At 36.9% G+C, this 21738-nt stretch overlaps 1 protein-coding gene across 11 annotated transcripts in view; it reads right to left on the bottom strand.

Annotated features, from left to right (window-relative positions):
• The window catches only part of TANC1 (tetratricopeptide repeat, ankyrin repeat and coiled-coil containing 1), a gene marked incomplete at its 3' end in the record, with an annotated part of 96742 nt that overhangs the window by 26309 nt on the left and 48695 nt on the right, over nucleotides 1-21738 (bottom strand). For 10 of the 11 annotated variants that reach the window (XM_084523927.1, XM_084523933.1, XM_084523930.1 and 7 more), the window contains 9 exons: nucleotides 18660-18761; nucleotides 16884-17005; nucleotides 15059-15248; nucleotides 9892-10149; nucleotides 6442-6567; nucleotides 4815-5096; nucleotides 4196-4347; nucleotides 1821-2052; nucleotides 284-450 (listed from right to left, as the gene is read on the bottom strand). In XM_084523927.1, coding sequence (XP_084380053.1) covers nucleotides 284-450; nucleotides 1821-2052; nucleotides 4196-4347; nucleotides 4815-5096; nucleotides 6442-6567; nucleotides 9892-10149; nucleotides 15059-15248; nucleotides 16884-17005; nucleotides 18660-18761 — 1631 coding nt within the window. The remainder of the gene's footprint in view (nucleotides 1-283; nucleotides 451-1820; nucleotides 2053-4195; nucleotides 4348-4814; nucleotides 5097-6441; nucleotides 6568-9891; nucleotides 10150-15058; nucleotides 15249-16883; nucleotides 17006-18659; nucleotides 18762-21738) is intronic. The other variant, XM_084523926.1, reaches the window with a different exon arrangement.

Genomic DNA, 21738 nt, shown 5'->3' with positions numbered 1-21738 from the left:
TTGTTCATTTCTCTCTTGAAGACCAAGGAAACATACTCTGATTTCACCGCTACTTGTATTACAAATTCTACTAACATACTCAAGAAAGTGATTCAAAACAAAGGATACTCCTAACTCCTAATATCATAAAGAAACATGCAACAACATAGAAGGAAAAAGAAAACACCAAAGACTTGACTTTGAATTCCTTTAAAACCAGTATGTATCATAATAATGCAGCTACACATATATAAAAGATCACTTTGTCTTTGAAAATAAGAAAAAACTTAAAAGGTGTTCTTACCTTCAAGTTAGTTCTTACAGTCACAATGAGCTTCAGCCATGGAGGAAACTTACAAATTATATTTGTGATAAATGATGAAATTGTGTCACCATAATCAGGTTTATGAAATTCAGCATCATTTAGACCATCTACCAAAATTATGTAATCATCGTCAGGAATTTTCTGCTCTGAAATATGAAAATTAAAAAAAAAAAAAAAAAAGTGATTGTAAGTTCTCCTATTATTTGGCATATTTTTATTCCCAAATTTTAAACATCAAGGATCCTATGATTTTATGAACAAGGTATTTTTAGTCACAGCAATACATTGTATTGCATTTAGACATTATTTTAGAAACTGAACATTTAAACAACTGAAAAACAGTACTATTATCACTTAAACCAGCCCACCCTTTATACATGTACTTAATGATACTGGTCAGATAATTAAAACAAAAAAAACTTTGGTTGTGATGTTGTAACTATAATACAACATTGACGCAGAGTGCTAAGAAATGGAAGCAATCACTTACAATACAGTGTTTTTAACTGTGATTATGGATCTATTTTACAACCGCTTTAAAAAGAGTAAGAGATTAAACAAGGCTGTTAGCATGGAACAGAGATGAGATGCATGGATATGGGACAAATGCATATGCATACTGTTTAGGCTATTAATTGACACCACTTTTAATTATTAACCATTTACTTAACATTTATACTTTACTGGATTTACCATACAAAGAAAAGCATGCAATTTACAAAAATCTTGAAAGCATTGGTTTGTACTTTTAAATTTGAGAAGAAAAGCTGTAACAGCTTGATAAACTAACATTGCTCATTTTGAGCACTGGTTAAGGATCAAAATCCTGGAGTAAATGTAAGATTCACTGATGCATTTCACAGGTATTTGTTAACAGACAAAAAAAATCAAGAACTGCAGACCAATTTTCATAGAAATGAATGAACTCAGTTCAGAAACAGAAAAATCTCCTCCTTCAGCCTACTATATATAAAGTAAATCCTCAGCTGGCATATAGACTGTGAAGCTATCTATTTTCAGGGAATGTTTTTCAAATTTTTTTTTTCTTAAATACAAAATCATGTTGTCACATGCTTTCTTGGAAAACTGTCATATCATATTTCAATTTTAAAAGCAAGTAAAAAACTCATCCAATTTGCAGATGTTTAGGCACAGAAAATTACTAAGCAAAAAAGAAAAGTGACTAAAGTCAACAGCATCTGAAAAGAAAATCTTTTAATACAAGATATAGCAGCTTTAGCTTCAAGCTACAAAGTTATCCTTGAGTTTTCTGGCAAAAAGTAAAGTTTCCATAATTTTTAACATTTCATAGAATTTTACTTTAAAATGCAAAAGAACTGTTTAAAAACTATTATTGTTACAAACAATTACCACAGTTAAGGAGTCCCTTCTCCACGAACGTTCTGCCTTACTTATTTTTCTTTTGGCATTAAAATAGACGTTTCTAAGTTTTCCCCCCCCCATAATATTTATGAAATTTAGATTCAGTTTCTAAGTCACTTCTTGTTTGATTTACCTTTCCTGAGGTTTGAAAGTGGTTCCAACACTCCCCTTTTAAAAGCTGCTGCTGGATCTTGGACACAAGATCTCAGGCTAAGCATGCTTTGTAGATGAGGCTCTTTTATAAGAAGATCTCTGTATGCTGTTAATTGGTTGGAACGGCAAAGTAAGGCTGCAATACTGTGCACAAATTCTGGGACAAGACAGGTGTATGTGTTGTCAGCTTGACAATAGTGATAAGCAACGACCTGGAGAAAAAAGAAAAAACAAAAGGCTTACCCATTTAATACTTAAGATGGAACTTGTTAGTCCAATTACAATAAAAGTTTACCAAATTTCTCTTTCAGCTACAGAGTATTTTTCAGTGTTAGAGTAATTATCTAATTCCATAATTTTTGTCAGATGGCTTATGCCAAGAGGTGTAAAGGCACAGGAAGTTAGATGGTGGAATAGATTTTGATATTGTAGGCCATGCAAAAAGGAAAAGAAATCAAAATGTCAGACTCTGGCAGGAAAATATAGTCATTTGAGTTCATCCCGCTTGAATACAGGGGGATGAATATCCAATCTCTAAGAAACTAGAGTAGTAGAGGCAAAAAAAAATAATAATTTGAGTATCTACTTAGCAAGCTATTAGCTAAAACTAAACAAAATTGTGCCACATTAAAGACCCCAGGACTATCTTGATCATTATTAGACAAAAGCAAATGGCAAACAGCTAATGAAGACATCCTCATAGAGGCAAAAGGACAACTGGCTTCATTATGATTAATGCAAAAGTATGTACTACTTAATAATAAAACATAATATGGATTGTATTCCTTTGAAAAATAAAATAACAAGAAAAACATTCTGTTTACAGCAGACAGCCAAAGTCTAGCAGCACCCTTTAGCAGTCAACCTTTAATGCAGAAACATACAACAGAATATCCCGAGTTGGAAGGGACCCACAAGGATCATTGAGTGCAACTCCTAGGACCACTCAGAACCACCCAAAAATCAGATCCCATGTCTGAGAGTGTTGTCCAAATGCTGCCTAAACTCTAGCAGGCTTGATGCCGTGACTGCTGCCCTGGGGAGCATGTTCCAGTGCCTGCCTACCCTCTTGGTGCAGAACCTTTTCTTAACACCCAGCCTGAGCCTCCCCTGAAAACTCTATTCTGTTCTCTCGAGTCCTGTCGCTGGCCCCAGAGAGCAGAGATCAGTGCCTGCCCCCTGCCCTTCCCTCCGCTCCCCTTGGAAGGAGGCTGTAGGCCGCCATGAGGCCTTTCCTCAGTCTCCTCCTCTCTGGACTGAGAGAACCAAGGGACTTCAGCTGCTCCTTTTGCATCTTGTCCTTCAGACCCTTCACCACCTTCATAACCCTTCCTTGGACACTAATTGTTTTATGCCCAAAACTGGCACTCAAAACTGCACACAATGCCCAGAGTAAGGCTGCACCAGGCAGAGTAGGGTGTGATGGTGTCTTCCCCCCCCAACCAGATAGCAGTACTGTGCCAAAGGCGCACCAGGGCACAGTCAACTCCCTTTGCCACCAGGACACACTGCTGACTGCTATTCAACTTGCCGTTGACCAAAACCCCCAGATCCGTGAGCCAGCAATGTGCCCTTGCAGCCAGGAAAGACTATGGTAGCCTAGGGTGCACCAGGAAGAGCACTATTTGTAGGAAAGAAAATAATTGCACTTCAGTGCTTTTCATAAAATAGTTTCCAAAAAAAAGTTGTATCATGGAATACAGATGCATTATACACAGTCCAAACATTTTGGACTAAATGTGCTAAAGTTGTGCCAGGGGTGTTTTAGGTTGGTTATTAGGAAGAACATTACTGAGAGGGTTGTGAGGCATTGGAATGGGCTGCCCAGGGAAGTGGTGGAGTCACCATCCCTGGGGGGTCTTTAAAAGACACTTAGATGTTGAACTTAGTGAACACTAACACTTGTTAGTGTTAGGTCAGAGGTTGGACTCGATGATCTTGAGGTCTCTTCCAACCTAAACAATTTTGTGATTCTGTGATTTTATTGTCTTTTTCTTTCAGAACTTTGCCTGTGGAAAACATAGTGAGCAACTACTTGAAGAGAACACATGGCCTCTTTCTCAAGTTAAGGATCCCAACCTTCTCATACACATAGAACAGTCTGGAAGTTTTTAATTGAATTTAATTCTATTAATTTAATTAAAGAATTCAATTAATAACAAAGAAAGGTAGATAGCTGGTTTCACCAGCCATGAAACTTGCACGTCTTTTTTAAGTGTCCAATATTACTACCTGTTCTCCCATCACTGACTATTTGACATATTCAGAAGGCTTTGCAAATCAGACTGTCTCCACCCAGGCTAAATGTTTTCTAATATGCTGAAAGAAAAAATCCATTAGTAAGGGAAAACTCACCTTTGAAGCAAGGCGCCTCACAGAATCACCTGTTTGATTTTGGTATTCAGGACTACCAGGACAGTTCAGAGTCTTCATTGTGTATGTACCACTTGTTGGAGGAGTAGACAGAGGTAACTGACTTAAGGGAATCTCCTGACAGGAGTCACCACCTATTTTTAAAAGGCAACAAATGCAAACAAGACCAAATTTGCTGAAAACAGACTGTTTTATATGAAAGCATTACAGAATCTCTTTATCGCTAGTAGAAAAATCACCTGTTCTTGTGTTCTTAAGAAGTGGTAGGTACTTCAAAAGTGACTAGCATTAATGGATCCTAATGGCTTCTAAAGCAGATTCCCAGGGGAGCTTACTAATTAGTAAGCAGACAATTCTGCTCTCATACTGCCAATACTTTGGGGTATGCACTGCATGATAGAAGGAAGAGATTCTACGTTGTCTCCATTTTACCTTGCTTTTTGATGGGCTAAGTCCATGGTAGGTAACGTTATGTGGAAGGTATGTGTAAAAACATTCGTGGAGGAGTTGGTGAAGTCCTAGTAACTTAAGTCAGAAAAGCAAACATACTGACTCATTATCAGTACAATAACCCAAACAGTTATTCAGAGAAGGGACTTACTTTGGGGGGATGAGTTAGGACTATTTGAAGCTATTTGCCTCATGCGACCTCCATGGCAGCTAAGTGCCACCAGCCGTGAAATAATAGCAGTTTTCCCAAATCCCACATTTCCAGTAATGACTGCTCCCTGGTTCTCTGCTGGATCTGTATTCTTCATTTTTTCCTCAATTGCTTGAAACAGCCATTCTCTTCCAACAAACACCGAGTCTGTTGTTATGCTTGGCACTTCAAACAACAGTGGCTTCAGCAAAATATCTTGAGGCTTATAGGGAACGAAACGTGCTGAGAAGAGGTGGCAGGGAGAAAAGTTTATTAGAAACTAGTTCTGCAATAGAACACCACTGCTTCAGAAGACAATTTTGTTCAGTGACTTGTTGATCATGTTCATAATCAGACTTTTTAGAGCTTCCACCATGAAAATAATAAAAGCTGGTCTGCTCAGCTTGGGTCACCTCCATAACTCCTATGTGAATTAAATTATAAATAAGTTACAAGTATAATTTCAGGATATTTTTTACAATTGAATTTGAGAGTGCATCAATAATTCCATAAACTGATAAGTTTCAAACATTTTTCAATTTAAAATGAGTTACACTGCTGAGCATTTCAGTAGCATGTCTTCGAAGCTGTAAAAACGTACAGAAAAATGTACAGAGAAGAATTCTTTGTTAAACCAGAAAAATATTTTTTAATAAAATATTTATAAAAATTGATAAAAAATTACTATCCTCTTTTTCAGTACTTTTGAAGACATAAGAACAGAAAGTACTCAGCACAGCTAGAAGTGTGGTCACATTTGATTACTTGAATCTAAACATTTGCTGAATGCGTGACAAGATATATAGGAGAGAAGAAGAATTTGGTTTTAGTTGCATTAAAAACATTAAAACTTACAGAAACATGATGTTCACTAATATAATGGTATGAGGATTCATTAACTAAATCTAATGGTACACATCAGCATTGATCAACAAATATGAAAAAACATCAGTGAAAGACAACAGGATAATCTTTTCCTGCTTTTAATTGCTATTAATCAGTTAACAGAACCTGCAGATGACTAAGCTAGTTAAGAGAAGAAAATATTCCCCACCTCACTTGCATTTAACATAACCTTGCTATTTTCAGACTCAAAGACCAGAAATATTAAAGAATATTTTTGTCATTAACACATCTAATGGTATTAGATCAGTTTTCTTCCTAAAACACAGTTCTAATGACAGTGTCTGAAGATTTTTAATCCAGTGTAGTCTCTCAAATTGTAGTATGCTATTACGTAAGTATTGCAGATGATAAAATCTGGCAACCATGAAAATCAGTCTTTCCTAAACACTGGTATTACACAACTTCAGTTTGGACATTCACATGGTCTGAACAGCACTGCTTATACACACTTAGTTAAACAGTACACTGATTTATATTTTAAAAGCCACACATTCAATTTCTGAACAGCAAAAAGTGTGAACAAGCACGTTATTTTCAGACATATTGAGTGATCTGTGAAGTTCACAATACAATATAATTTTGTAGGATAGTGGTGTTTACAAAGATCTCAGAAAGTCTATGTTATGAAACTACTTAGCAACTATGTGACCGTGCCAAGACAGATGCAGATGTAAATGTTTACCTTTACTTTCCTGCTGCACTTTTCCACCAGCAGTGTTGTGCCAAGGCAAGCGAATTGAAGTGCGTAAAGGAGTATTTCTTTGTCCATCCAAATAACTCAGATCTTCCAGTTTGGTAGAACTTGTTGCTAAAGTATTATTAAAGAATCGAAGCTTATTTTTCTTACAGTATAATTTACAATGAGCGTTGTTATATACTATATTTCTTTCCTCAACGTCGTACATACTCATATGTTTTCTAACTGATTTTAGCTAACTTTTACTTTAAAAAAAAAGAAAAAAAGAAAAAGCTGATAGTTTCTCTCTAGAGATCCTTTCTTACTACACTATCTCCTTGAAATATCCATTTGAAGAGTGGTGTTCTTTAGTCAGATTTGAGTTTTATTGATTTATGTATTTAATGAAAAATTTTAACATCAAGATTTAAACTGACACTAAAATTCCTGAAAAGAAGCTAAAAAACAAACAGAAGGTACAAATTACTCAGTAAAATTTCAATACTTCTGCACAGAAACACAGGAACTACCTGATTCTTTCATCTCAATTTCTTTCCAAGTTGCAATCAATCTGTACCATGCAATTAGTCTAGCAGACACTGCATGACTCCACCACATTCAGGACATCAGCAATAATGCATTAATTCTCTAAGCCTCCCCATATTCATTTGCATAGATAAACAGAGCTCTAAACCATATAAAAGCTCTTGTTGAGAAACCATCTGCAACAGCAGTTGATTTCACACTGTATGCATGCAATACAGCAATACTTCTACTGCATAAGTCACTCTGAGAACTGTAACAGAATTTGTGTGCATCACTTCACAAATACTTGCTCAGCCACCATCTGCTGCATTGGTTGAAGTTATAGCATTTTAGCATGTTATAGCATTTACAAAACTCATGCACTTTTAAGTATAAGAGCAGCCAAAGCTAAAATCTGAGAACCTGTTTTTCAGACAGCTCTAACAGTCAAGTTTCCCAAAATTTATGCAGTACTGCTCCAACACCCTTGAAAAGAAAGTGGTTGCCTGCTTCTTACCCAGCCATGTCCCAGAATCAGCATTACCTATGTCCAAAAGGCACTAGTTTTAAACTGACATGCAGATCAAGTACTTGGAGAGAATGTAAATCGCACACAAGCAGCATAAATGCTCCAAATCATAACCAGAGTACATGAACTTAACATATGATAAAGGAGTTAGAATATCTACTTCGTCAAGATCATGAACTAAGAAGTTTTCTTTAGGAAGAGGGTAACATAAGATAGAAAGAGAAAGCAAGAGCATAGTATGGTTTACGGTCCATCTCAGAACTCTGGAAAGGCCACCAAAATAAGAAGTCAGACATAGTAACTGGGAATGCAGTAACAGCAAGTCACATTCAGTGATCCCTAAAACAAGACACCTACTTGTCTGAGCAGGGATTGGAGGTGTGACAACTTCCAATCTCATGTTCAAAAAGAAAGAGACCAGCTTCATCTGTCTCTTATCTGCAAGGGTACTGAAAATCAATTATTTTTCTTGCACATGGAGCAAAATAGTCCAGTTTTTAAAAAGGGATATTTAGCATTGGCACTCAAATGCCAGAAAACAGTCTGGCTACAGCTTAGAGCACTAGATTTGACAAGAATCTGTAGCCAAAATCTCTACAACATCAGATACTAGAACAACTTATAAAAGGGTATTACAGTTCTTTTGACAGTTTTGCACAGAGCATTAACTTATCTGCATTATAAAAGATATAGGTCAGCTCACTCAACAGGCAAATTACAGCTAAATAAAGCCATTTTCAAAGCAGACTCGAATATTTCTTCTAACATGTAATTCTACAATTATATAAATAGCTACACGCATACTTAATTCATTGCAATTCTTTGCTAGTGCTCACTCTGAGAAATTCACTTTGTGAACAGCATGATTCTAATGAATAAACACAAAAGAAAGCATAGCAATTAAACTAAAAATCTTGGTAACTCTCCTGCTGTGAACCCGGTTATCACTGTATTCATATCACTATATGTTGCTGCAAAATAATCCTTCAACAGCATGATTTTAATTGTTTTTGAAACACTGTGCCAATAACTTTTACGGTATTTTAAAACCTCAAATTATATTTGTCAAGACCGCAGTGTGTGGGTTTCAGTATCTTTCATGACACTTCATGAACCATACTAAATGTAAGACTGTTTTGTATTAGCACTGGATTTTGACTATTACTGACTTATTAAGTAATTGATAATACTGAACTGCCAATTAGCATCTTTGTCTTTTGCAGTTCCAGTATATTACAATTTCCTGGACTTTTCAGAAACTAACACTCTCTATATATGTCCTGCAAAAATGAAAAGGAAAGTGTTTCTCTTTTTTCAGCAAACCAGCATGTTTGTACATTCACAATGAAAACACAGAACTAGTGCTTATTCACAATCTCTAACTTTACAGGTCCAAAATTTAAAGTGGTATTGTCAGAACTTAAAAATTCTCAAAGTTGCTAGCAAATTATATACCAAAAGATTGCTCTTGATAACATCAAAAGCTGGTTTACTAACAGTACTTCCCCCATGACACTTATACTAAGAAAATTCTATGCAGCATTTTTTTTTCCTCTTTTAAACTTAGAATACTCCCTGTTATTAGCAACATTTTATAGCTGCTATTAAGTATATCTTCCCCTCTTCTTTCTAGGAATCATCAACACCCAAGCTCTAACCTCTTTATTGAAGTTTTCTTCACTTTGCATTTAGTAGTTTTCTTCTAACTTGTCAGCTAAATCTACTGTCTCATATATGGCACCCATGCTCAGGAGAGCACTTTGTCAGATCATTTTGCTTGCAGAGTTATATTTATGTAAGCAAACAGAATTTGATAGGTTCTACTACTACAGCTCAAGTGAGATGTGCTTTTTCAGGGATTTTTGTATTTTACAACACATAAAAATTAAGGTTGAGGTTGCATATGTGTCTACCATAACTAAACAGACTCACATTTTCTGAATTGAATGATTCAACTAGAATGCAGAATTTCACATAGCTATTTTAATAATAATAATAATAAAGTGATATGCGTTAATGGTTCACAGACCAAAATATCATTTTGGTCTTAGTGTTAATCAGATTTACAGCTCTAGTGAATGTGAGCACACAGAAAAAACAACAAACTTGAGGTGTTTTTTGATACCATGCAGAATCCTAGGATGACTGACGGATTTTAAAGTGTCCCCAAAGTTCTGCTTTAACCAATACCTACTAAACACAAGACGAACACTCTGTATGATAATTTTAAACAATTTAAGTAATACTTACCCATTCAGTTTAGAAACTATGCTTTTTTTTCCTATGTGTGTCCTATGAAAACACTTTCAAACTAACAATATAACATCAATGGTAAGATGAAGCAGATTTAACTAAATCACATAATTAACAAAAACATCCATTTTTCTATTTCAGGACTTTACCTGCAACAGAGTTTGGACGAGGCATTATCAAAGATCCAGAACTTTGAGTATAAGGAACAGGACCCTCTCCCATTGTTACTTCTTTTGCCAAATTCTCAGCAGATCCAATAGCCTCCTCTTCTGCAACCGGTGAACAATTATCTGTTCTTCGATCATGACTAATCCCTTGATGTGCTCCAGCTCTGAGACTCCCATCCTTACTCCATTCCAAACTGGATCCACTACGATCATCATTTTCTGACGAACTTGTTATCGTTGCTGAGAAATTAGAAGAAATTGAAGTACACAGCAGAGGAAAATGGCCCACCTGTGCATTATAATTTTCATACTCAGATGGCATTTAGGGCCTGCAGATAACAGTCAAGTAGTTCTCCACTAGATATTTTGTTTAATTTGTGTAATATTACTTAACTAAAGCCAAACAACACAGCTTAGAAAAATTCAAATTGGAAAAAACACTTCAGAAAGCAGAGCAAAAAAAGATGTTCAGAAGAATCTAGGTATGTCTTTAAATCTGTGTAATCTGTGCTGAGTGGAAAAAAAACAACACCAAAACATTTATGATCTTGTATGACAGATCTATTACTTTCCCAAAATATGTCTCAATTTCTTTTGAAATTTAAAAATCTATATAATATCTTGAAAATTTCCAAACCCTTCTGTAAACACAGAAACAAAAGCTCTGTAAGAAATAAGAATAGCGCACCTAAAGCAAGAACAAAAACTAAAAATGTGAATGTCGTGGTTTAACCCGGCCGGCAGACAAACACCACGCAGCCGTTTGCTCACCCTCCCCCTCCCTCTCTGGGACGGGGGAGAGAAATGGAAAGTGAAGCCCGTGAGCTGAGATAAAGACAGTTTAATAAGACAGGAAAATAATAATAACAATAACAATAACAATAATAATACAATGGTGATAATAGTACTACTACTAATATTATGTACAAACAAGTGATGCACAATGCAATTGCTCACCACCCGCTGACCGATGCCCAGCCTAACCCCGAGCAGTCCGGCCCCCTCCCCCTGGCTAGCCACCCCTATGTATTGTTTAGCCTGACGTCAGATGCTATGGAATACCCCTTTGGCCAGTTTGGGTCACCTGTCCTGGGTCTGTCCCCTCCCAGCTCTTACTGCACCCCCAGCCTGCCTGTTGGCAGGACAGAGCAAAAGTCTGAGGTGTCCTTGGCTTGGTATAAGCACTGCTCTGCAACAATTAAAACATTGGGGTGTTATCAGCACTCTTCTCATCCCAAGCCAAAACACAGCATTCCACCAGCTACTAGGAAGAAAATTAATTCTGTTCTAACTGAAACCAGGACAGTGAATTATCAAAAAAATACATTTAAAGTCAAATATTTTACAAACAGAATTCAAAATTCAATTCATTGAAAACATTTGCACAATTTTCCTGAAGTCAGAAAAGAGAGGTTGTGGATGCCCCATCCCTGGAGGTGTTCAAGACCAGGGTGGATGAGGCCCTGGGCAACCTGCTCCAGTGGGTGGCAACCCTGCCCATGGCAGGGGGGTTGGAACTAGATGATCTTTGAGGTTCTTTCCAACCCAGGCCATTCTATCGTAAGTCAGAAGGCTTGCCCCAAGCCTACTTGTGACCAACAGTATTGTTTATACTGTAACATCCTGTATAAATGATAAAAACCTCAATACTGTTCAGAGATCTAGCTCACCTAACACAGACAGCTTAGGGTGGCAGTCAGCCTGGACTCTCACATACCTCACAAACTCATCTTGACAGAACACTTCCTGCAACTGAGATTTCTACAAGGTTTCCTAAGTACCTGCTACATTTCACTGGCAGAAAGAGTACAAGGCTAGATGCACATTTGATCAGGCCCACTAGAGTAGTATATGAATGAAATTTTAGATTAAACACTCTGATTTCCGTTTTTAAAATATTTCAATGTACTACTGTATAAAGTAAATATGAGACTCAAAAAAGTTTTTTCTGTTTATTATAAACAAATCAGGAAACATTTACAAATAATTTCTGAGTACTATGTGAAACTCTTTAGCAGTAAGATGTACCATTGTGGTTTTCTTTGTTGTAGAAGTACCAGATGCCATAAAATATACAACACAGTGCTATATAGATCCTTAGCTAAACGACAGGTGCAGAATACACAGGTTTTTTGGATGCTGCATTGCAGAATAGTAGTTTTCCACTGCTGTAGCAATTTGCTCAATGAAAGCAGAACCACTTTTAACTGCATTATCTACAGTGCTCCATAGTCCAGTTTGTTGGTTGGGGGCACAGCTGTAACTAATAGAGGTCTCCTACAATATCTGAAAGTGTGAAGAATTTATACTTCTAGAATCTACTGTACTGACGTTTATTAAAACTCCACTAATATATTTGCATAAGAATGCTTTGCAAATGTATACTGCTTATTGTATGTTTAACAGGGAAATTACTCTGTTTAATTTAAAATATTTTCAATACTTACATTGAAGTTTCACAAAATATTTGAACAACAAATATTTAAGTGATCACTCTGTATTTTGAATGCTTGAAAGTTCACCTAAATCAATGAGAACAGCATGTCTGTATGACAGAATGCCTAATCACTCAAAATTACCTTGGAAAAAAAGTTAGGTCAGACTAACAATCAAACAAGTATTAATAAGGGGAAATAAAACATGAAAAAAGAAGAAGCTTGATAGGTCAGGAAAAGTGTTTTTTTTGTTTGTTTGTTTGTTTGTTTTTGTTTTGTTTTGTTTTGTTTTTTTTTTTCCCTGTTTTGGTCTGATTTGGGGGACTTTTTGTATTTATTTCATTCTTTGAAATGGCAAAACAAAATAGTGTATTATTAAAACTTCACAACTTAACTTCAGCTAAAGTTAAAGCTTATCACATTATACATTTTTTACCTTGACCTAGCTTCTACAACAAAGTATTTCATTATAACTGCTAGCTTACATATGAATGTATGCAACAGAGAAAAATATAACACTGGATGAATAGGCACCAAGGGAAAAATAACAGTCAATCGATGCTTGTTCAAACAAAATCTTAGCCTGTGGGGAGTCCACAGTTCAGTTCACACAGATATGAAGTGTTACACGTATATATGTGATGACTCTACATTGGGCTGAACACATCGAAGAAGTGGAAATCCTAAATTTTTCTGAAACATATCTAAGTAAATTGCCTAATATCTACGTATCACTTACAGTGTTAGTAAAGCACTGGTGTAGTTATGAAGGTAGAACTGTCTTTGTAACCATGTCCTATCTGTGAAACCTGTTTTTCTGTAATTGTACGGCTCTCACAAATCTGTCATTCGCAGAACCGATTTGAACTATTCTATTTAAAAAAAAGCAAAGTAACTATAAAACATATTAAACAAGGAAATGACTGAAGTATACCAACAGATAAATATTTTTTGAAACAAAAAACATTACTGTCTCTTGTAGTCATACACTGCTGTATTTTATAGCAATATACACACTTCTACAATCATTTCAGTTTGTTTTATACTTGCACCAGTGTAATTGAAGCAGGAATCCCTAAAGTCTGACAAAGCTTAAAACTAATGGATTCTATTCTCAAGTTAAGCAATGACAGATCTATGAATCCATGAGCAGCAAGTCTGCTATGGAAGAAGTTTACAAAATAATTTCCTAAAAACAAAGTACTTAAATGTTATACAAATACAGAAGTTGGACTCGATGATCCCTGTAGACCCCTTTCAACTTGGGATATTCTATGATGTTACATAAATGAAACTTTTGACCTATGATAACCATCTCTCTTAGGGTAAATGACCAGTAAAAACTATGTTATGCCGTAACATATGACAGTTACTTCACTTTCAAATTCAAGAACATCTGTAAAGCCAGAGTGAAGTGTATTAGTACTTGCCAAGAAGTACTGATTATATGTTCTTAACCGTGTTAAAGAAACTTAATTATCAGTACTTGGCAAGTACTATAACAACAATCAAGTTACTATTCACAACAGCAGGCAGGTAGGCTGGCAGATACCACTTTCACTTGCAACTCCTTCTATTAACAAAAGTTGCAATTAAAAAAATAGTAAGTTCACAAAGACAATAACATGACTTAAGTTTATATTGTTAAATCGAGGCATTTAAGATTTAGAATTGCTTGATTTTACAGCATCCCTAATTTTTTTCACACTGCTAGACCTAAATAAAACTGGAAGTTTGCTTTTGTAGATTGAGAAAGCTTCAGGTTAGGGGGCATACTGTGCCCTTCCTTCCTCCTCCCCCTGCCTCCCCACCTTTTTTTTTTTAAAAAAGCTTAACAGCTGTTACAAAATCAAGTTTAAATACCAACTTCTCAACCAATTGGTCCATTCTAAAAAAACTGACTAAATCAATAAAGAATAAATCTTCTTACAACAGTTTATAACAACTCTAAAATTATGCTTTTTACATCTTACTCTGGCCGTCCAAAGAGTAATATTAAAGCAGCCATCTGAACGCTCAAAGGTATAGGAAGATAGCTTTACTGATAAGGACTCACTAGGGCAGGGAGCAGAAATAGAGAAGATGGTACAAACAAGGCATCAAAGAATTCATAGCTTTTCTTTCATACAGAAAAGACTTGCTAAAGTTATCTAATGATGGCTGACACCACGTTGGATATGCATACATAACCTCAGTTCAGTCATCCAATTTGCAGAGGATCCCACAATTTCACCTCTTCCTTGATGACCCATTTACACTTCGCTTTCATGCCAGTTACTCTGATGTCTGAACTTTTTCTAAACAGCTTTATTTGGATTATCCTCACAACAAGTAGCATTAATTAATTTTTCCTCCCCTGAAAATCAAACCAGCTTCAACGTATTCTGTCCTTCACTATTAGGAAATGTATTGTAAAGGCAAATACAATGGAAGAAGTAAAAATAAGAATTGGAGCAAACAGAGGAAATTATTTTAAAAGGAAAACATGCAGAAATTAGAACTGCACCATGAAAGCAAAAGAAGAGAAATGCACTTCTAACAACAGTGACTGTTACAGAAATAGGATTTCAATTTTCAAGTACAGAGGACATGAAATGGGATCCAGCTATGGCATAAAAATCAAACACTGTCAGGAAGCAGAAGCAGCTATTCAGATCTGCAGTATTAAGACAAGGTTAATTTATTTTAATTGCATTACTAATTAGGATGCTTACCTATAATTCCACTGTCCTTGCTCTCCAGGGTGGAGCTAGGGCTGCTAATGGTTCCACAGGGACTACCTTTGTTGGCTGCTGTTTTGCCAGCACAGCTATTGAGAGTTGAGCATGGGCTATCAGTGCTAGGTGATGTAGTGCTGCTTGTGAGGGTAGAACATGGACTGACACCTTGACTGGTTATTGTACACTGCAGTGTGAAGAAAAATGAATAGTTATTGCACGGAAGACAGTACAATACTGTGCTGAAAATTAGATGCAACAAGGTTAAACAAAGCAAAGAAAACATTTTCTAAGGAAAAACCTCAAGAAGGGAACGCTTATTTTGATTTGAAGCCTTATTGACATGTTTTCAGATAACTCTTATAATGTGTCTTAGAAGTCTAAAATATTGCTCGTTATTCCCAAACAAAAAAGGGAAATTCATTATTAACTCAAAGAGCTGCAGTGAAGCATATTTCATACAATCACAGAATGGCTTGGATTGGAAGAGATCTTAAACACCATCTAATTCCAACCCCCTGCCATGGGCACCTCCCACTAGACCAAGTTGCCCAAAGCCCCATCCAACTCGGCCTTGAACACCTCCAGGGATGGGACATCCACAGCTTCTCTGGGCAACCAGTTCCAGTTTACATCCACAGAGCAAAGAATTTCCTCCTTACATCTAATCTAAATCTACCCTCTTTCAGTTTAATTACATTCCCTCTTGTCCTATCACTGCAATCCCCAACAAAAAGGGTCCCTCCCCAGATTTCCTGTAGGCCCCTTTTAGGTGCCGGAGGGCCACTATAAGGTGTTCCCACAGCCTTCTCTTCTCCAGGCTGAAGAACCCCAACTCTCTCAGCCTGTCTGTGTAGGAGAGGTGCTCCAGCCCCGTGATCATCTTTGTGGTCCTCCTCTGGACTCGTTCTAATACTTCCACATCCTTCTTATTACACTGGGGGCCCCACAGCTGAACACAGCACTCCAACCAGGGTCTCATGAGGGCAGAGCAGAGGGGGACAATCACCTCCCTTGATCTGCTGCCCACGCTGCTTTTGATGCAGCTGGATACAGTTGGCTTTCTGGGCTCCAAGTGCACATTGCCAGCTCATGTTAAGCTCCTAATCCACCGACATGCCACACCCAGGTCCTTCTCCTCAGGGCGGATCTCAATCCATCATCTACCCAGTCTATATTTGTGTTAAAACCACTGGTACTGCAATCTTATTCACCCTTTCCTATCATTGGAATCCAATGCACTAAGAATTTTCAGGTCTGGGACAATAAGTGAAGAAAGGGGAGAGAGAGATTGGTAGTTAGTAAGCAGTTTAGGTTAGCAGATGAGTTTCATACAGTTACCAGCTACTTGATTCTCCCCACTTTTTCTCCTACATGACAACAAAAACCTTCAAACAGAAGTGAACTTCTTGGAAAGGAAAGGATGCCCCCAAAACATGCATCGATTTTAGCAAACCACTGAAATTTTCCATCCTCATAAATCACTGAGAATACCAGGAAAAGATACTAAATACTGAAATAATGCAGAAAGAACCCTAGCTGCTCTTCAGATTCAGAGTAGCTTAGACTTAGCCTCCAAGACTGATGAGTCTGTTCTTTTTTTCAACTTTTTTTTTTTTAAAGAAAGAATGCAAGATCAGCCCACAATTAAAAGAAAACAAAACATGCAACTTGATTGTTATAATTCATTTACAATTCCATTACCATATGCCCATTAAAATAGATGTGGTAATTATCAAGTAACTGCAATTAGCAAACAGAGAAAATAAAGAAATAACATAAGTAAGACGAACATTAAATATGTTGTTTTCTATTATCCTACCATGGCTTTGTTTTTCTCTTCTATATGAGCAGAAGTCGGGATCCCTTCTCCCAGTAAAAACCCCAATCTTGTCATCAATTCTTGTGCTGCAGGAGAACAGCTCGAGTCTTTATCAGGTTTTGCTTTGGAGACAGGGTGTAGGGGGGAAGTTGGTTAAAATTAGTCTTGTATTTGGAAAATGTTACAAGAGGCAGAAAAAGTACAATTAAATGTAAACACTAGATCTTCTCTCAGCAGTATGTCTAACTAACAGAGAAGCTAATGCCATTTTAACTTTTTGCCCATTAGACTTAAAACTGTTGGTGGTTCTTGGATTCTCTGCATATTTGCACAAATTTAGGGGATGAAAAAAAAAAAACCAAAAAACGAACAAACCAAGCCAACCAAACACCACCCCTAACCCCCAATCAAAACAGAAATGATTAAGTGCAATTGTTTGTATGAAGACAAACAGTTCATCACTGGACTGATGATCAACACGATGACTATCATGTATCAACAGCAATAAACTCAGCAACATCACAGTTCAGGGTCAGATTGAAAATGTATTCCAGTAATTTTAAGAAAGTTTAATTCATATCAAAAATGTGAAAAGCAGAGGTTAATAACTCAGACTTACAATTTCACAGTAACATTGCAACTAATACCGTTATTTTTTGATGTTTTTTATGCATTGGAGGTGACACTATTTTAGATTTCCCAGCTTTTTTGGTTACAAAAATATTTATCAGTACAGCGTTTTAAAATATCTTCTGTTATCCAACAAATATAAGGAAACAGTATGGTCAAAAAGAGGCGACCCTGAATGAAAACACAGTCATTGATTGTTACAGCTAACACAATCTTTTCACAAACTACCATCTCCTGCTATTTTCTTTGATGTCAACAGTTTGGCATCACCTACCAAAGCATAAGCTCTTCCTTAACGAAAACATTCATATGGCATTTAATTTTTTTATCCATTAAAAAGGGATAATATGCTGGCCTGTCTTTCCTCAGGTATAAACAGTCAATTTATTAGGGAGCATCCTCTAATGACTCTGAGAAATTCCTCACAGCAGGAATCCTTAGCTACAGAAACACCAGCTGCATTACCTACCACCAGATTCTATAATATGGGAAAAGCACAGGAGCATCTGTGCTGCTGCTTCCCAATCAGTGCAGTCTGAGCAAGGCACTGAGCCTGGGGATGTGCTCCCAGACACCTGGAAGACAGTACGGACATCCAAACAGTTTTACCAGTATATAGTTTGTAGAATTCATGTAACAAAAAGACCCTAATTGAGGAACATCTCAAAGAATGAGTGATGAAAGGGAGAAGGAGATGAGTGTGTGTAACTTTTCAAAAATTCCATTTAACTTCAGAGAATTAGCTTTCATCAGCTTTGCCAACACAGAAGTCTGCTGTTACTGACTTCATATTTAGCAAGCTTTTACAAAATTTCTAAAATGAAGCACTGTATCCAGTGCAGAGATACACAGTTTACACTGAAAATAAAAATAAAAAAAAATCTAGTTGGCCTCTGCAATACGTAGTAATCAGTGACAGTCAACATTGTTTTACCTGCAGTACACATACAATTCCAACAATTGAGACAGTTATAAAGATCATGTAAGTATAATGGAAAGCATTCCCTCCTTAGTACAAGCATATGGAATTTGCCAAACACTCTTACAAATAAAGAAACAAAATTTCATTATTATGCGGAATCCTTTGTATCACTCTGAAATGAATAGCTGTTCTTCTAAACCAAGTATCATTGAACAGATTCTTACCAGTTTGACTGGGTTCTCCTTGCTCTGCCCCTTTTCTCAGCAGTAAACCTGCCTCACCTGGCACTCTAGGACTTTCCACGTACTTGGGCTTCCTGATCGGACCTGCAATGGGAAAGAGCTGAGTATCAAAGGTTTCCCTATGGACCACAAGTTTCAAATGTAAAGTGTCTATCCTCGGAGACAAATAAATTAGAGGAACTAGTTCTTACACGCAGAGCTGCTACTGTAAGAACTCAAGAGCTGTTGTACTTCTGCACTAGTGAGAAAGAAATGCTCTGTTTGGGCTTTTGGGAACATAAAGCCCAGCAGAAAATCAAACCAGTCTGCTTGTTGTGACAATCCTGGAAGTTTCCAGTACATATACAGTGCGTGACTTTACCATGTTCAAACTCAGGTAACTTCCAGTGGGCCTCCTCTGTAGAGCTTTCACTCTCCATTATAACAAGAAGATAATATTGTTAGTAGTTATCTCTGAAACTAAGCGAGAAATCCTACAGGCAGACAGTTTGCAAAATTAGCACACTAAAAAAATCACACTAAAAATTTCTGCTTTCATAAAACAATAGCATTCCTAGTTTATAATAAGTTTAAATACACAACCTCTACTATTAAAAAGAGCAGTAAAAAGAGTGGTGCATTCACACACACACAAACACACTTTTGAAAAATCAAACTGATTCTCTCTTTGCTCTCCCTTTTAGCTTCATGCTTTGGTTTCAGGCTGTTTATGGATCTATTTTTTGCTGAACACGGGTTTGTAGGTTAGTAGCAACTGCAGGAAATGTTAACTACAGAACTGTGCTTCTGGTCAGCAAAGTATCTAACTAAAAGGGAACGATGCTGCCCTCTAAAGGTTTAACAGAAAAAGCATACCGGTACTTTCACCATCAACATCTGTGTGCACTACAAACACTAAGGAGAAATGTTCATCTTAATTTAGCAATTGATAGTACTGGAAGGTAGGCTGCTTCATTGATATGTCATAGAACTGAAACTCTACCGTGTATTTATCCACATCCTGAAAAAATATGTCAGTAGAATTTTATAACAATAAAAGCATTTGCAACACTGAGAGTTTTGGAGCAGCATAAACAGGGAACTTTGCAAAGTTACACATTAGAAAGCTAAGATATTTGAATGGAATAGGGAGTGGAAATATCATCATCTGCAGTGCTGAAAACTGAAGGTACTAAACCTGTATTTTTGTCTTAAATTTTCACTAGTACAATCCCATTTTTATTTTTTGTAATGTGTCTAATAAAGCCATTTGAAACTTTCAAGGTTTTAGTGAGCTGGAGGTGTAGTTTGTGATTCTAATGTTTCATTCAGAGCAAACTAAGTATTAGCTAGAAGTTTCTAGAAACACAGTCAGTTACCAGACTTAACAAAAAAATCTGAAATACAGGTATTTCAGGAATTTCCCCAGCTCTGGAAACAGGTAATGATTTACCCTTCTTTTCAGCACCATTTGTCCCCATCTAATTGAAAGTAGCCAGAGTTGAACAGAAATATTCATGTAAATGTAATTAAAGAGCATTATTAATTAAAAAGCACTGCAAAGTGCTTTGACAATTTCAAATACTGTCTGACAGCAGAGGAAGGACTGGCTCACAGGACTGCCATGCTCTTCGGCAGTCTTCCAGATCCTGAAATGATAGGTCTCCCCACAAGCTTTTGTTCCACCCTGCCCATTCCAAACTGTCCTTTGAGCAGGACTCCAGGTCCCAGCCCAGCTCCCTGTTGGAAGTGTACTCCCTCACATCATCTCAGTGCAACTCCATTGCCCAGCCAGGCCCACTTTCTCTTACTTTCCTACTTTATTTCTGTTCTCTGATGAAGCTCTTCTCTGACTTTCCTACTGTATTCCACTCTTGGATTACCAGTACATTTCACTCTGTAGGTTAAGTTCAGTGGAAGAGATACCAGACTTAGACAAACCTACAGCACAGCAGGATCTCAATCTTCGTCAGGAGCACATAATTTTTACTAAAATTCTTAAGCACTAACAGTTAACAGTATACTACACATGCCTTGTTTCCCAGATCTTTCACATACTGAAATGCATTACAGTTTCCAAGTTACTGATGATGTTTATAAGCCAGAATTAAAACTACATTCAGAAGTCTTTTCAAAAAGCACTTACCAAAGAGAAAATCAAAGGCTACAGTGACTCAACTTCCAAGTCATGGCAACTTTTGGCTTTCAACAAACATTCCTGTCAGATTCTTTATTTAGTCAAATTTATGATACACTTGAAAGCAAAATGAAATCCAAGATCTCAGTCAAGCGTCTTCTCTGGTTAAACTGGTTAAGTTTGCACTGACAAGCATTAAGCAACTGAAGCTCTAGAATCAAGTTCCACAGATGTATTTCCAAGAACCCCCCTTCATCGGCAACAATCCCATGGTGATAGAAGGTGATATTCAAGTACAAATATATTTCATATATTTCTCCGTAACAAACTACTGACAAGGCTACTTGATGGTTTTTGTCTTCATTGTCTTGGGGGGAGGGGCAGGAGGTAGGATTTGTTTCAAATAGGAAATAATCAGTAAAATAATACATAGTACTCAAACCCAATAAGCCTTGTATGAAGCAGGTTATAACACCGCGGCAGAACCTGGATTTTGTTATTATTAAACTCTGCAGTTTCCAAGTAGTTTCACTTCCTGCCTCTGCCAGTTGCAGAACTAAGGACTGGATAATGGAAGGCCTTTTGCAAACACTTGAACTTACTGTTAATGAGAAGTGATACTGCAGTAGGCCAGGAAATGCTCCCATTCAGGACCTGAGTCCCAGTTACTTCCCTGTCTACCCTGTAATGCGGTGCCGGAACTCCGGATTTAAGCACTGTCTGGTGCCTCTCACGAAAGCCAGAACTGAAGCCAGAAAGCTTCAAGAAAGCTAGAGGTAGTTGCTTGTAAACCAAGTGCAGTTCATGATATTCTGATAGTTTTAAAATATATTAGTCTATAATGTACTGGATTCAGAGGAAAGTGATCAAAAAAAGCTCCAAACAACAAAAAGAAGCAAACTGAATTTCAGTCTTAGGGGACAACCACCTCACTGTGCTACTACC

The sequence above is a fragment of the Aythya ferina genome, assembly GCF_964211825.1.
Source record: "Aythya ferina genome assembly, chromosome: 6".
Taxonomy (NCBI): domain Eukaryota; kingdom Metazoa; phylum Chordata; class Aves; order Anseriformes; family Anatidae; genus Aythya; species Aythya ferina.
The sequence above is the reverse complement of the archived record's forward strand: the minus strand, read 5'-3'. Positions and strand labels throughout refer to the sequence as shown.